This window comes from Balaenoptera acutorostrata, chromosome 16, assembly GCF_949987535.1.
Source record: "Balaenoptera acutorostrata chromosome 16, mBalAcu1.1, whole genome shotgun sequence".
Taxonomy (NCBI): domain Eukaryota; kingdom Metazoa; phylum Chordata; class Mammalia; order Artiodactyla; family Balaenopteridae; genus Balaenoptera; species Balaenoptera acutorostrata.
Window position 1 is genome coordinate 63011005 of NC_080079.1, and position 16029 is coordinate 63027033.

The window sequence follows — 16029 nt, forward strand, 5'->3', positions numbered from 1 at the left end:
CCTCCCAGGTGATACCAGTGTGTAGCCAAGATTGAGAACCACTTGATCTGGCAAGAATTTCCACTTACATATTCAATAAAGGAGTCACCCTTTCATTGCATATCTGTTTTATTGTAGTGAGTGTTTTAGACTTTCCATGTAAACCTCTTTTGGGTCTGGTACTCTTAACTGGAAGGATGCCACCATGGGCTTAATGAGGATGGCATGGGCTGTACTGAGCTATGTGTCAGTCACTAGGAAGCCCTTTTATATATGATCACATTTAATCCTTAAAACAACCTTATGTTACTTAGGTATTATTCACTCCATTTTTATAAGTGAGGAAATAGGCTTAGAGTGGTTAAATGACTTGCCCAAGGTTTGATTGTAAAGCGTCCTTAACCTCAACCACTTCCCTAAGGTGCCTGGACTATTAATAACACTTTGAGCCAACTACTTTATGGTAAGTTTGTCCACTAGCCATGTGCTAACAAACAGGAGCCTGGTTGAAAGCTCCCCTTGTTGATAAAGCCTGGAAAGACAAAGGCCTGACGGAGTTGGTGCTGCACAATCCCTAGCCCAATACAGAGAAAAACCACATGGAAATTGTGGAGTTCTCGTCCTCTTTTAAACATCTTGTTTTATAAAAAAACTGGCTTACTACAGTAGATCTCAATGGAAATAACCGGGCTTGGTTATCCCATGTAAAAAACAAATGCAGAGTTTTAGACATAGTCACCCGTGCTGTTGGATACTGTAATTGAAATCATAGAAGCTGAAATACTGTTGATGAGGAAGTTTTATCTCTTAACTTTATGGTCCTGTGATGGTCTCTTAGTGCTTTATAGACTCTGAAACTTTTCTCCTGGGATCCGGTAGTCTCATTTGCTTTAACACATCTAATTACTATGGGTTTCAGAAGATAACCTTGGATTGTCAGAATTATTTATGCTAGGAGGCCTAGGCAAGTAATGCAAATGAGCCAGCAGATGATTGAGGTGCAGTCAGTGAAAGACAGTAGGGAGGGACAGGGTTTGTGATGAGCTCATGTTCCATTTTTAGGAACGAGCTCATGTTCCAGCCTATTTTTGCCATGAGTAGTCAGATCTCCCAATTTTTCAAAAGAAGTTAGAAATCTATATTTTTAGGTAAAATTTCCCAATTTTTAGGTGAAATCTCCCAAACAAAACGTGCCTATGTGTTTGAATTCAACCTGAGGGTTACCTCTTTACTCTGTGTGCTTGAATCTGTCCTGACTGGTGAACCCTGCTCTTTGTTAAGCTCTTTACCTTTATTTAATTAATCAAGGATAATTCCCTTAGGGTGAACTCATAATGTAGTTAATTTGCTCTCTAAGAGAACAAGGTTTTCCCCCTTCAAACTGTAGACCCATTCAAGTGCCCTGTGAGACTGTGCCAGCTTTCCTTTCACTGAAGTGCAGACCCAGATTTTGAATATAGGTTTTTTTTGTTTTATTTATTTATTTATTTATTTTTGGCTGCGTTAGGTCTTTGTTGATGGGCGCGGGCTTTCTAGTTGTGGCGAGCGGGGGCTACTTTTCGTTGCGGTGGCTTCTCTTGTTGCGGAGCATGGGCTCTAGGCACGTGGGCTTCAGTAGTTGTGGCTCGCGGGCTATAGAGCTCAGGCTCAGTAGTTGTGGCACACGGGCTTAGTTGCTCCGTGGCATGTGGGATCTTCCCAGACCAGGGCTCGAACCCATGTCCCCTGCATTGGCAGGCGGGTTCTTAACCACTGCGCCACCAGGGAAGTCCCTGAATATAGTTTTGAGAAGCAAGCAGGCATTGAGCATAGTTATTCTTTCTATGTGGTTGAATTGGCTGTAGGATATCATTTTGCCAATGAGTGTAATGCAGTATGTTCTATAAAGCTGTATGACTTGTAATTTCCCCTACAGATACTGAGTTTTTACTGAAGCACTTTTCTATGAGGGAGTGTCTCTGGCCACATATGATTTAAACATGATGGAGTTCTTTATTCTTGTACATTTTGATTTATGTTAATTAATTTTCTTTATATTATAGGCATATAGTTGGAAAGAGAGGCGACACTAGGAAGAAACTAGAAGTGGAGACCAAAACTTCCATAAGCATTCCTAAGCCTGGACAAGAAGGAGAAATTGGTGAGACCCAATATATATGTTATATTTGGAATCATTTGTGTGTGTGTATGGAATAATATGACCCAACTGAGGTGTTTGGTGACTATATTCTTTATGTGGTTCTGTAGCTGTTGGCCTTTTTATATCAGTGTCAGTCTCCCAAATGAAGAAAGATGTAGTCATACAACCTTATCTTGATTGAGTACCTGGGCCTTAATTTTATACTTCACCACGCACTGATGGAATAAAGCTTCCAGATTTTGTTGTGGACGAGGCGATTTCTTTCATGCTTCAGTAGCTTGAAATGAAGTTGTGAATTATTTCAAGTTAGAATTAGAGAAAACCAGTGAGATCAGCAAATTTGAAATAAAGTTCAGCCCTTTCCATATTGTTCTCTTGTTTTTATCTTGCTTTGTAGACTAGGAAGGAAATTGTAAGAGTAATAATTAAAACAACAACCTGATTCAAATAACTGGTCAGGTGAGGAAAAATAGTTTAGCAATAGAAATCACGTCAGAAAGTGTCTGTACTAAAGCAACAGTGTGAACCAAGGGCATAGGCTTGTGTTGTAAAGTGGCTTTGAGTGAGAGGCACTGGAGGGACAGAATTTTAAAAAACTCATCCTAAAGCAGTAGGACTTCTTCAATGTTGAATAAGTGCAGCAGCCTCCAATAATCCATTTTCCATAAACACTCATAGGTTGTATTAAGTTTTAGGAGAAAAAAATAGTAAGTACTCTTTTCATTTTGTGCTGTGTAAGGATAATCACTGTGGCAGATAAGTAGCAGTTGACTTTAGGGCAGCGCTGTCCAGGAGAACTTTCTGTGGTTGTGAAAATGTTGTGTATCTGCACTGTCCAGTGCAGGAGCCACTAGCCACACGGGACCGTGATTACTTGAAATGTGGCTAGTGTGACTGAGGCACTGAATTTTAAATACTACTTCATTCTAATTCATTTAACTTTTAATTTAACTAGCTGCGTGTGGGCTCCTGTTTTGGACAGTGAAGTGCTAGAATTTTCCAAGCCCCTGAAGTTACCAACCCCTTGGTAACTTCAGCAAACTTTAGCTTTAGGACTTTAATGACATTTTTGAAGGACTCTCACTGAAATAAATATTTAGAATTACAGTTAAAAAAACTTGGGTCTTTCCTTAAGTGTTAAAGTTCAGGTTACAAATATTGAAGTAATTTTATTAATTGCATTAAAGCTTATTTCCTGATTTAAAAATTAATACATGGTTTCAAAAACAAAAACTTGTAGAAATTATATATAAAGTATAAAGGGAAGTCTCTTGTGTTACAAACCTCAGCCATAATTGCTGTTAATAGTTGAATCTGTTCCCCATTTTTTCTATGCATATAGCAACAGATGGATAATAATTTTTATTTTGGTAAAAATTATTACATGCTGTAAATGTAGAGACATTAGCCATTTTAAGATACTGGAGGCATTCCAAAACTTATCCAGAAAAGGTTAGACAGGTTGTTAAGATTCCATTTTGACTTAGAAACCACAAATATTTGAGTGTGAAAAATAAGTGTGTCTAATCATTAAAAGTAAGAGTTTAGTGGAACTAATTTAACTGAAAAACAAGATGATAAACTGGCTTATTGGTCTTGTAGGGAAGTAAAGTATATAGAAAAATCAAATTTATTGCTTACAGTAAATAGGGTTGTTATGTGAAATCAAGACTGCAGGTGCATTGGTGTGGTATATGCTGTAATTAGTTATTTTCTTTTTCCTCTCCTAAATTAGAGAAACTAGAGAAGAAAATGATCTAGTAGGTTTTAATTTTTCCTCTAGATAAGGATCTGGTCTAGTCTGTTTTGAAGTCTCAGGCAATGAGATGTAAGAAGATGCTTTTAAAATGTTACTGTCATTGTAGTTAGGCAATTGGTTTTTTTAAAGTTTCACATCAATGCCTTTAATTGTTTTCTTCCTCTGTATCCCTTATTGTAGTCTTTAGACCCATGCCATGTGAATTCTGGTCCTCTCAGAATATTTAAATATTCTAATATTTTAGAATATTTCTAACCTCATCATGTTTGCTCTTTAGTAATTGTTTGCTCAACTTTGAATCTTTTTCTGGAAATCAGCCTGAGCACCTTTGAAGTGCCCTTTTCAGTTTTCTATGTTAAAAAACTGAAAATGTCTTATTGGTCTTATTCTCTACTGAACTACCTTCTTAATGGAAAATAATAGATTTAGCATATTGTACTAAATTTTTACAGAAATAAAACATAAACATGAATTTTAAGCTTCCATCCCCTCCATCCCTTTTCCTTTTATTTTCTCACCATATTTTCTGTCTCTTGCAGAAATAATTATAATTTCTACTTTCCTTTAATTTTGTCCCAGTTTACCATTAAATCCTCCTTTGTCAGTATTTCTATAGCACATTATTTGAATGCCTGCTAGGATACTTCCCTTCACTGGGCATCTGAGTCTTTTGGATTCTCAAAGTATCCTATTTGAAAATATAAATAATGTCATTAGAAAATATCCTATCTCAGCTTCTTACATTTTTTGGTTATTACTTATGTCAATTTTTTACTTAGGTAAACAGTATTTAGGCTTTCTGTTAATTCATTCATTCATAATTTACTTCTTTTCTTAGAAATTTCCATCTTGTTTCTCTACAACAAAATGGGTATGATAATTTCATTCTTATTAAGAAATAGATAGGTTGTTCTTTAGAAAATTTCAAGTGCTTTTTTTTTTTTTTTTTTTAAACTTTGGGTTTATTTATTTTATTTATTTATTTATTTATGGCTGTGTTGGGTCTTCGTTTCTGTGCTAGGGCTTTCTCTAGTTGCGGCAAGTGGGGGCCACTCTTCATCGCGGTGCGCGGGCCTCTCACTATCGCGGCCTCTCTTGTTGCGGAGCACAGGCTCCAGACGCGCAGGCTCAGTAATTGCGGCTCACGGGCCTAGTCGCTCCGCGGCATGTGGGATCCTCCCAGACCAGGGCCCGAACCCGTGTCCTCTGCATTGGCAGGCAGACTCTCAACCACTGCGCCACCAGGGAAGCCCTCAAGTGCTTTAATGGGAAGTATTAAAGAAATAATTCGATTTGTTTGTCCTAACTTCTACAGTTGCTTGGAAGGAACAAGCTTTGTGGTCTTGAAAGTACATAGCACATTTTGCTACTATTAGAGTTAATACTTCAATATTTTATATTCAGAAGTCTGTCCTTTCCTCTTTAATAAATAGTCTGTTAAAATGCCAGTTTTGTTCATTGTTCCTATCTTCTGCACCTTTCCTTAGTTTCTGTTTTGGACCAAGCACTGCCAGTTCTGGAACCTAGAAGATTAATCTCTGCTTAAACAGAGGTTGTGTAATCCCTAAATGATTTTTTTTTCTTTGCAGACAGTGGTGTTAAGGCTTTGTGGCTTTTCCCCCTATTTTTGTTTACATATATATAAAGACAGCCCAGACCAAAGAAGACCAAATTACACCAAGGCGTGGAAATTTGATATTCATACATCAGTACAGATATAGATAAAACTTTTACTTTAACCTTATGTTTTCATACAGTTAGGGTAGGATTGTATATACTGTAGTAGACTCTCTTCTGCTCTTCTACTATAGTGAATCACTAAAAATTCTGCCACAGTATTTTTAAAAATTGAGGTAAAGGGCTTCCCTGGTGGCGCAGTGGTTGAGAATCTGCCTGCTAATGCAGGGCACACGGGTTCGAGCCCTGGTCTGGGAAGATCCCACATGCCGCGGAGCAACTGGGCCCGTGAGCCACAATTACTGAGCCTGCGCGTCTGGAGCCTGTGCTCCGAAACAAGAGAGGCCGCGATAGTGAGAGGCCCGCGCACCTCGATGAAGAGTGGCCCCCACTTGCCACAACTAGAGAAAGCCCTAGCACAGAAACGAAGACCCAACACAGCCATAAATAAATAAATAAAAATAATTAAAAAAAAAAAAAAAGATTAGTAAAAAGCTATCTGAACAGGTAAACTTATTAAAAAAAAAAATTGAGGTAAAATTTACATGACAGCTCCACTCTTTTTGTTCTTAATTTTTTATTGTTATTTGAATTTCTGTGTGATATATTGTTCTTTTTTTAAATGGTAGAATATACACAACATAAAATTTACCATTTAGACCACTTTAGAGTGTTGAATTCAGTGGCATTTAGTATATTTACAGTGTTGTGCAACCTTCACCACTGTCTAGTTCCAGAACATTTTATCACCCAAAAAGGAAACCCCATACCCATTAAGCAATCACTCACCATTCCTCACTACTCCCCAGCTCTTGGCTACCACTAATCTGCTTTCTGACTCTCTGAATTTGCCTGTTAGGTATTTCCTATATGTGGAAACATACAATACGTGGCCTTTGTGTCTGGCATCTTGAACTTAGCATAATATTTTCAGGATTGATCCATGTTTTTGCATGTATCAATACTTCACTCCTTTCTTTTGGCCGAGTAGTATTTCAGTGTATGGAAATACCACATTTTATTTATTCATTTATTGGCTAATGGACGTTTGTGTTTTTCCACCTTTTGGCTCTTGTGAATAGAGCTGCTATGAACATTTGTACAGGTTTTAAAAATTTATTTATTTATTTATTTATTTTTGGCTGCATTGGGTCTTCGTTGCTGTGCATGGGCTTTCTCTAGTTACAGCGAGCAGAGGCTACTCTTCATTGAGGTGTGCGGGCTTCTCATTGCAGTGGCTTCCCTTGTTGCAGAGCACGGTCTCTAAGTGCACGGGTTTCGGTAGTTGCGGCACGCAGGCTCAGTAGTTGTGGTTCAAGGGCTCTAGAGCACAGACTTAGTAGTTGTGGCACACAGGCTTAGTTGCTCTGTGGCATGTGGGATCTTCCCAAACCAGGGCTCGAACCCGTGTCCCCTGCACTGGCAGACGGATTCTTAACTGCTGTGCCACCAGGGAAGTCCCTGTACAGGTTTTTTCTTTGAACACCTGTTTTTACTTCCTTTGAGTTTCTATCTAGGAGTGAATTCCTAGGTCACATGGTATTTTTCTGTGTACCTTTTCAAAGAACTGCCAAACTTTTCCATAGCAGCTGTACCATTTTACATTCATACCAGCAAGGTATGAGGGATTGCTTGTAGCTTTTTTTTTTTTTTTTTTTTTTTTTAAACTTTTGGGTTTATTTGTTTATTTATTTATGGCTGTGCTGGGTCTTCGTTTCTGTGTGAGGGCTTTCTCCAGTTGCGGCAAGTGGGGGCCACTCTTCATCGCGGTGGGCGGGCCTCTCACTATCGCGGCCTCTCTTGTTGTGGAGCACAGGCTCCAGATGCGCAGGCTCAGTAGTTGTGGCTCACGGGCCCAGCCGCTCCGCGGCATGTGGGATCTTCCCAGACCAGGGCTTGAACCCGTGTCCCCTGCATTGGCAGGCAGATTCTCAACCACTGCGCCACCAGGGAAGCCCCTGCTTGTAGCTTTTGAACTCATTTTTCTACTTCATCAGATGGTCTTAAGGTTATTCTGTTTTTAAACCTCATTCTGCTTAGACTGAATTCATTAACAGCTTTCTTACCCTTGGTACTGTCCCCTGTTCAGAATTATATACACATTCATGACAATTTTATTCCCCAGAGATGATAGTTTCAAGAGGTCACCTATTTTACAACCATTTGATGGACCTTGAGATTTTAATCTTTTCTTTTTTGTTTTTGCTTACAGTAATCACTGGCCAGCATCGAAGTGGTGTAATTTCAGCCCGAACTCGGATTGATGTTCTTTTGCTCACTTTTAGAAGAAAGCAGCCCTTCACTCACTTTCTAGCCTTTTTCCTCAATGAAGCTGAGGTTCAGGAGCAATTTCTGAAGTTCCAGGAGGAAGTACTGGAGAAGTGCTCCATGGTAAGCAGCAAACAGAACAAAACAAAAAGTTAAAGAAAAAAATATAAAGAAGAGTACAAAAATGACTCATAATTCAAACAGTAGAAAGATAAAAGTCTCTTCTCCCACTGAAAAAGGGAACCATTTCTAATGGTTTCTTTTAATTCTGAACTGCAAAAAATATATAGACGTATCAGCACGTAAGTTTTTATGTTACAGAAGTATCCTTTAAAGGATGCTAAAGACACAAAAGGATCATCCTAATATCCACACTATTCTGCACTTTGTGGGTGTATAGATTTCTGTAGCCACCTACCACAATCAGGATACAGAACAGCTCTACTCCCCCAAAAAACTTCCTCATGTTGTCTCTTACAGTCACCTCTTCCTCACCCCATACTTTGGCAATCACTGATCTCTTCTTGGTTGCTATAGTGTTGTCTTCCTGAGAATGTAATATAAGTGGAATCATACAGTATGTAACCTTTTGAGATTGGTTTTGGCTTTCAGATTCATCCGAGTTGTGGTATGTTTCACTAGTTTGTCCCCTTTCATTAATTTGTTTCCAGTTTTTGGCAGTTATGAATAGAACTACTATAAACATCTGTGTACAGGTTTTTATGTGAACGTAGTTTTCATTTCTTTAAAGTAAATATCCAGGAGTGGGATTGCTGGGATATATGGTAGGTATATGTTTAACTTCATAAGAAACTACCAAACTATTTCTGAGTGCCTGTACTATGCATTCCCATCAACAGCATAAGAGAATTCCAATTATTCTGTATCCTTGCCAGCATTTGGTGGTGTTGGCATTTTCATTTTAGCCATTCTAATAAGTGTGTAGTGATATGATATTGTGGTTTGTTTTTTTTTTTTTGGCTGCATTGGGTCTTCGTTGCTGTGTGTGGGCTTTCTCTAGTTGCGGCGAGCGGGGGCTACTCTTCGTTGCAGTGTGCAGGCTTCTCATTGTGGTGGCTTCTCTTGTTGCAGAGCACAGGCTCTAGGCGTGCGGGCTTCAGTAGTTGCAGCACTTGGGTTCAGTAGTTGAGGCTCGCGGGCTCTAGAGCGCAGGCTCGGTAGTTGTGGTGCACAGGCTTAGTTGCTCCGTGGCATGTGGGATCTTCCTGGACCAGGGATCAACCCCGTGTCCCTTGCATTGGCAGGCAGATTCTTAACCACTGTGCCACCAGGGAAGTCCCTCTTATTGTGGTTTTAATTTGCATTTCTCTAATGGCTAATGGTGTTGAACATCTTTTTAATGTGCTTTTTTGCCATTCTTATATCTGCTTTGGTGAGGTATTCTTATCTTTCACACAACTTAAAATTGTTTTCTTACTGTTGAGTTTTGAGAGTTCTTTTATATATATTCTGGATACAAGTCCTTTCAAGGGTATGTGATTTCCAGATATTTTTCCCAGGCTGTAGCTTATCTCTTCATTCTCTTATCAGTGACTTTTACAGAGCGAAAGTTTTAAATTTTGATGAAGTCCAATTTATTAATTTTTCTTTTATGGATTGAACTTTTGATGTCATGTCTAAGAACTTTTTGCCTAACCCCAAGTCACAAAGGTTTTCCCTTAGAATTTTTATGGTTTTGCTTTTTTATGTTTAGATCTGTGACCTAGTTAAGTTTGTATAAGTTGTAAAGTTTAGGTCGGGGTTCATTTTTTTGCATATGGATGTCCATGCTGTGTTTTCTTTTTATTTATTTATTTATTTAAAATTTACTTATTTTATTTATTTTTATTTTTGGCTGCATTGGGTCTTCGTTGCTGCGCGCAGGCCTTCTCTAGTTGCTGCGAGCGGGAGCTGCTCTTCGTTGCGGTGCGCAGGCTTCTTGTGGAGCACGGGCTCTAGGCTCCTGGGCTTCAGTAGTTGTGGCACGCAGGCTCAGTAGTTGTGGCTCGCGGGCTCTAGAGCACAGGCTCAGTAGTTGTGGCACACGGGCTTAGTTGCTTCGCGGCATGTGGGATCCTCCCAGACCAGGGATCGAACCCATGTCCCGTGCATTGGCAGGCAGAGTCTTAACTACTGCGCCACCAGAGGAGTCCCAAAAAGTTATTAAAAAAAAAAAAAAATCCATGTGGGGTATTCCCGGGCCAGGGCCCAAACCTGTGTTCCCTGTATTGGCAGGCGGATTTTAAACCACTGCGCCACCAGGGAAGCCCCATGCTGTGTTTTCTTAATCTTGTAATAAAGAGAGGAATATAAAAGCATGTGGAATAAAATAGAACTGTGGTTAGTATTTTTTTTTTTTTTTTGGTTCTTGAGACAGATGGACCTACATCTGATTCTGGGTTCCTCAATCTGTAGACTTGAGCAAGTGAACCTCTCCAAATTTTTACAGCCTGCTTTGGAGAGTTGCAGGAAGGATTAAATGAGATAACATATAGTACTCAGCATGGTGCTTGATACAGAATAAGCATTTAATAAATGGTGACTGCTACTCCTGATATTTTTATGACTGGTTAGGTTAAAATTGTTAGTATTACTTGGAGTATTCAGAGTAGGTGAGCGCTATATTTGATAGCTGTGGGCAAGGTCAGTGAAAATGTTTTTGGTGAAAATTTTTACAAGATCCTTTCTTCCTTCTCTTTTTCCCTTCTCTTGTCTGTCCTGTCCACATTGCTCAAGCTGGGTCTTAGGTGTTAGAATATAGTGAGATACAGGTATGCAGATATAGAAGTATTAGAATCCAAGTACTTTTATGGGACAGGGGGTGACAGTTGATCAACTTAATTATTTAAGAAGTAGGCTATGATGGTGAGAAGATTCAGACTGGGCAAATGTGAGTAGACAGTATGGAATTGTATAATCTATTTTTAGGTGACTTCTTTGGCATTTATGTGCTTGAACAAAGGTACATTTATAAGTTCAATACTCAAATACTATATATATGTGTATGCATACATATATATGATTAGTAAACCATCAGAATATTACTAATTGTCATTAGTAAACCATCAGTATCTTTTTTCCTCTTAACATTTCATAGCAAGATGATTTCATTCTCAGTGGGAGTGGAGGGTGGGGTAGGAGAAGATCAATAACGCTGAAGTTATAAAGATGCAGATGTAGAGAATGGACTTGAGGACATGGGGATGGGGAAAGGTAAGCTGGGACGAAGTGAGAGAGTGACATGGACTTATATACACTACCAAATGTAAAATAGATAGCTAGTGGGAAGCAGCCGCATAGCACAAGGAGATCAGCTCGGTGCTTTGTGACCACCTAGAGGGGTGGGATAGGGAGGGTGGGAGGGAGACGCCAGAGGGAGGGGACATGGTGATATATGTATACGTACAGCTGATTCACTTTGTTATACAGTAGCAACTAACACAACAATGTAAAGCAATTATACTCCAATAAAGATGTTAAAAAAAAAAGCGGAAGTTTCAGTATGGTCTGGTAAATTTTGTGGGGGTGGTGTTGGTAAGTTTTGGAGTTGTTTTGCCTTGTAAATACCACTTATTGAAGCTCAGTGATTATTTATTTTTTGGAGTATTACAAATACCTGATAATCAACAAGCAGATTGTAATAAATTAGGCTTTTTCTTTCTCTGTGTGTGTGTATATGTGTGAACAGTTTCTCACTTTTCTTTTGGATCCTGACAGGGGCTGACAGGAAACAAATATTGGAATGATTACTTTAACTCAGCTGGAATGAGGTTGGCCACTATGAATGTCATGCTGGCCTTAATCAGTCCAAAGTACTTCCTTCCTGCTTTCAGGGAGACTACATACTGACATTGTCTTCTTCCTGCTTTTAAATCAAGTCCTGCCAACAGCAGGGAAGTAAGCACAGCATAAAAGAGTTAATAAGGGACCATTATCTACTTATTATATAGAAGAAAGTTTTTACTGAATTTCATTCTGATGTGAGAACGACAGATGACTGTAAAACCATGTAGGCATTTTCCACTGGTACTCTGCTTTTTTTTTTTAAATATAAATTTATTTATTTATTTATTTATTATTTATTTTTGGCTGCATTGGGTCTTTGTTGCTGTACGCGGGCTTTCTCTAGTTGCGGTGAGTGGGGGCTACTCTTCGTTGCAGTGCATGGGTTTCTCATTGCGGTGCTTCCCTTGTTGCGGAGCATGGGGTCTAGGCACGTGGGCTTCAGTAGTTGTGGCACGCAGGCTCAGTAGTTGTGGTTAGCAGGCTGTAGCGCGCAGGCTTAGTGGCTGTGGCGCATGGGCTTAGTTGCTCCAGGGCATGTGGGGTCTTCCCTGGGCGAGGGCTCGAACCCATATCCCCTGCATTGGCAGACGGATTCTCAACCACTGCGCCACCAGGGAAGTCCCTGGTACTCTGCTTTTATTTTTCCAACTTAGGAGAGTTCCTTTGTAGTAACTCTGAAGAATGTATGCCTGTTCATTGAGATAGCAGTTGTTTCCTGAAAGACTGTGTGGCCCTCAGTCTTGTTTTGATTTCTCTGACACTCATTTGACATCTCTGATGAGAGTTTCTTCATCTCTAAAATAGGAGTGGTCTCAACATTCTCTTACTTATAAGAAAAAGATGACACCTCTTGGTATAAAGTTGGCTCATACATTTTTGAATTTACATATGTATGTATTATATACATTTATTAAAATTAAGTTACACACACTGTTTTGTAACTACCTTTTTGATTTTTTTTGGCCACGCCACGCAGCTTGTGGGATCTCAGTTTCCTGACCGGGATTGAACCCGGGCCCCAGCAGTGAGAGCCTGGAATCCTAACCACTAAGCCACTAGGAACCTCCCTAGTTTTTCGATTTAACAACATGTTTCAGGTCAATGTAAGTAAATCTAATTGCTGCTTCCAGTTGCTATGAAGTATCCTAGTCTATGAATGTACCCTAACTAATTAATACCCTATTGATGGACCATTGAAAGAAATTATTTCTATTAAATAATGCTATAAAGAACATTTTTGTAAATGCATCTTTGTGATCTTGGCTGATGGTTTCTTTGGGGTACATTTTGGGATAAGTTCTTAGAACTGGAATACATGGGTTAAGGGAATGTAAACTTAAAAATTTTTGATAGTTTTTTCCATTTCATTTTAAAAATCTGCCTTTTTGAGTTACAACTTACAAACAATATAATGCACCCATTTTAAGAGTATGCTTTGATGAATTTTGACAGACAGATACAGCAGTGCAACAACCATCAAAAACAAGATGTAGAACATTTCCATCACCCCAAAAAGTTCCCTTACACTACTTCTTTGCAGCCACTTCTGCTTCCTGCCATCTCATCTCCTACTAGTGATTCCAGGCAACCACTTATCTGCTGTCTGTTACTATTGGATTTCCCTTTGTTAGAATTTCATATGTATGGAATTATGCAGTATATAGTCTTTTTTTTTTTTTTAATTCTTTGGTCACACTGTGCAGCATGTAGGATCTTAGTTCCCCGACCAGGGATCGAACTCATGTGCCCTGCATTGGAAGCACAGAGTCTTAACCACTGGACCACCAGGGAAGTACCCAGTATACAGTGTTTTGTGTGGCTTTTTTTTTTTGTTCAGCATAACATTTTTGAGCGTCATTCATGTTGGTGTGTGTTACAGTAGTTCATTTCTTTTTATTGCTAAGTATATTCCTTTGCATGAATGTACCAAAATTTGTTTATCCACTCAACTATTTGGGTGGTTTCTAGTCTTTGGCTCTTATAAATGAAGCTGTTTTAATCATTTGTACAAAAATCTTTGTGTTAAGTGTATGTTTTTGTTCCTCTTGGGCAAGTACTTAGGAGTATAATTGTTGGATCAAGTGCAGATATATGTTTAATTTTATAGAAAACTTAGAACTATTCCCAGAGTGGTGGTGCCTCTTCCTACCACAAATGATATATGAGAGTTTAGGTTGTTCCACATTCTTGCCAACATTTGGTGGTGTCTTTTTTATTTTTTTTAATTGAAGTATAGTTGATTTACAATGTTTTGTTAGTTTCTGGTGTACAGCAAAGTGATTCATTTATACATACATATACATATTCTTTTTCATATTCTTTTCCATTATGGTTTATTACAGGATATTGAATATAGTTCCCTGTGCTATACAGTAGGACCTTTTTGTTTATTTATTTTGTATATAGTAGTTTGTATATGCTAATCCCAAACTCCTAATTTATTTCTCCCCAGTCACCTTTTCCCTTTGGTAATCATAAATTTGTTTTCTGTGTTTGTGAGTTTGTTTTATAAATAAGTTCACATTTTAGATTCCATATGTAAGTGATATCATATGATATTTGTCTTTCTCTTTCTGACTTACTTCACTTAGTATGGCTAGGACCTCCAATATAGTGTTGAATAGAAGTGGTGAGAGGGGACATTCTTTCCTTGTTCTTGATCATCATAGGCGGAAAGTATTCAATCTTTTATCATTAAGTTTAATGTAAGCTGTAGGTTTTTTACAGATGCCCTTTATCTGGTTGAGGAAATTCCATTCTGTTCCTAGTTTGCTGAGAATTAAAAAACATTGCAACTGGATATTAAACTTTGTTAATCTTTTTTTAATATTTATGAGATTTATATAGTTTTCCTTCATAGTGTAAATATGCTTTATTACATAATTGATTTTGTAATGTTAAAACTAACCTTGCTCCTTAGATAACCTCACTTGGTCTCTTTTTTAAAAAATATTTATTTATTTATTTATTTTCGGCTGCTTCAGGTCTTAGTTGCAGCACGTGGGATCTTTTGTTGCGGTGCGCAGGCTTCTCTCTAGTTGTGGTGCGCAGGCTTCTCTAGTTGTGGCACTCAGACTTCTTTCTAGTTGGTGCGAGGGCTCAGTAGTTGCAACATGAGGGCCTTAGTTCCCTGATGAGGGATCAAACCCATGTCCCCTGCATTGGAAGGCAGATTCTCAACCACTGGACCACCAGGGAAGTCCCTCACTTGGTCTTAATGTATTATCATTTTTATATATTGCTGGATTTGATTTACTAGAACTTAATTATTAAGGAGTTTTATACCTATGTTCATGAGGAGTATTGGTTTTAGTTTTCTTGTGATGTCTTCATCTTTTTTTTGTGTGTGTGTGTGTGTTAGCTTTAGGTGTACAGCAGAGTGATTCAAGGTGTACAGTTATGTGTGTATGCTTTTTCAGATTCTTTTCCATTATTGGTTATTACAAGACATTGAATATAGTTCCCTGTACTATACAGTAGGTCCTTGTTGTTTATTTCATACAGAGTAGTGTGTATATGTGAATCCCAAACTGCTAATTTATCACACACACTCCCCACCCCACCCCTTGCTATCCCCCCTGGTAAACATGTATGTTTTCTATGTCTGAGTCTATTTCTGTTTTGTAAATAAGTTCATTTATATCATTTTCTTAGTCTTCATCTGGTTTTGATGTCAGGGTAATACTGACCATATAATTCAAAACCAAATGAGTAAAGTGAGTTGGGAAGGGTTCCCTTCTTATTTTCTGAGTTTGTGTAAGTTTGTGTAGGTATCATTTTTCCTTAAATGTTTAATGGAATTCACCAGTGAAGCCATCTAGATCTTTAGTTTTCTGAGAAGTTTTTAAATTAAATTTATTTAGTCGTTAGAACTATCCAGGTTATTTACTTCTTGAGTGTGTGTTTGTAGTTTGTATCTTTGAATTTGTCCATTTCATCTAAAGTTTTTGAATTTTATTAGAATAAAAGTGTTCGTAATATTTTATTATCCTTTTCATGTCTGTAAGCCCTGAAGTGGTATTCCCTCTTTCATTGATGATATTGGTAATTTGTGTCTACTCTCTTTTATTCCTTATCTGTCTGGCTAGAGGTTTATCAATTGTATTGGTCTTTAAAAAAAAAAAAAAAAAAAAGCTTTTGGTTCCATTGATTTTTCTCTATTGTTTGTCCATTTTCTGTTTCATTGATTTCTGCTTTTGTCTTTATTGTTGCATTTCTTATGCTTAGCTTTGGGTTTAATTTGCTCTTCGTTTTTTGGCTTCTTAATGTAGAAACTTAAATCACTGATTTGAGACCTTTCTTAGTATTTTAGTGTTTTAAGTATTTTAGGTAAACATTTTTGAGATAATTGTCGATTCACATGTGGTTTTAAGTCTTGTGATTTCTTATTTCACCCATGTTATTTAGAAGTTTGTTGTTT

General features: G+C 38.1%; 1 protein-coding gene across 2 annotated transcripts in view; it reads left to right on the plus strand.

Moving 5' to 3' along the window:
• Positions 1 to 16029, plus strand: part of ASCC1 (activating signal cointegrator 1 complex subunit 1) — a 97296-nt gene that overhangs the window by 5115 nt on the left and 76152 nt on the right. For both annotated transcript variants that reach the window (XM_007167705.2, XM_007167707.3), the window contains exons 4-5: positions 2022 to 2119; positions 7768 to 7946. In XM_007167705.2, coding sequence (XP_007167767.2) covers positions 2022 to 2119; positions 7768 to 7946 — 277 coding nt within the window. The remainder of the gene's footprint in view (positions 1 to 2021; positions 2120 to 7767; positions 7947 to 16029) is intronic.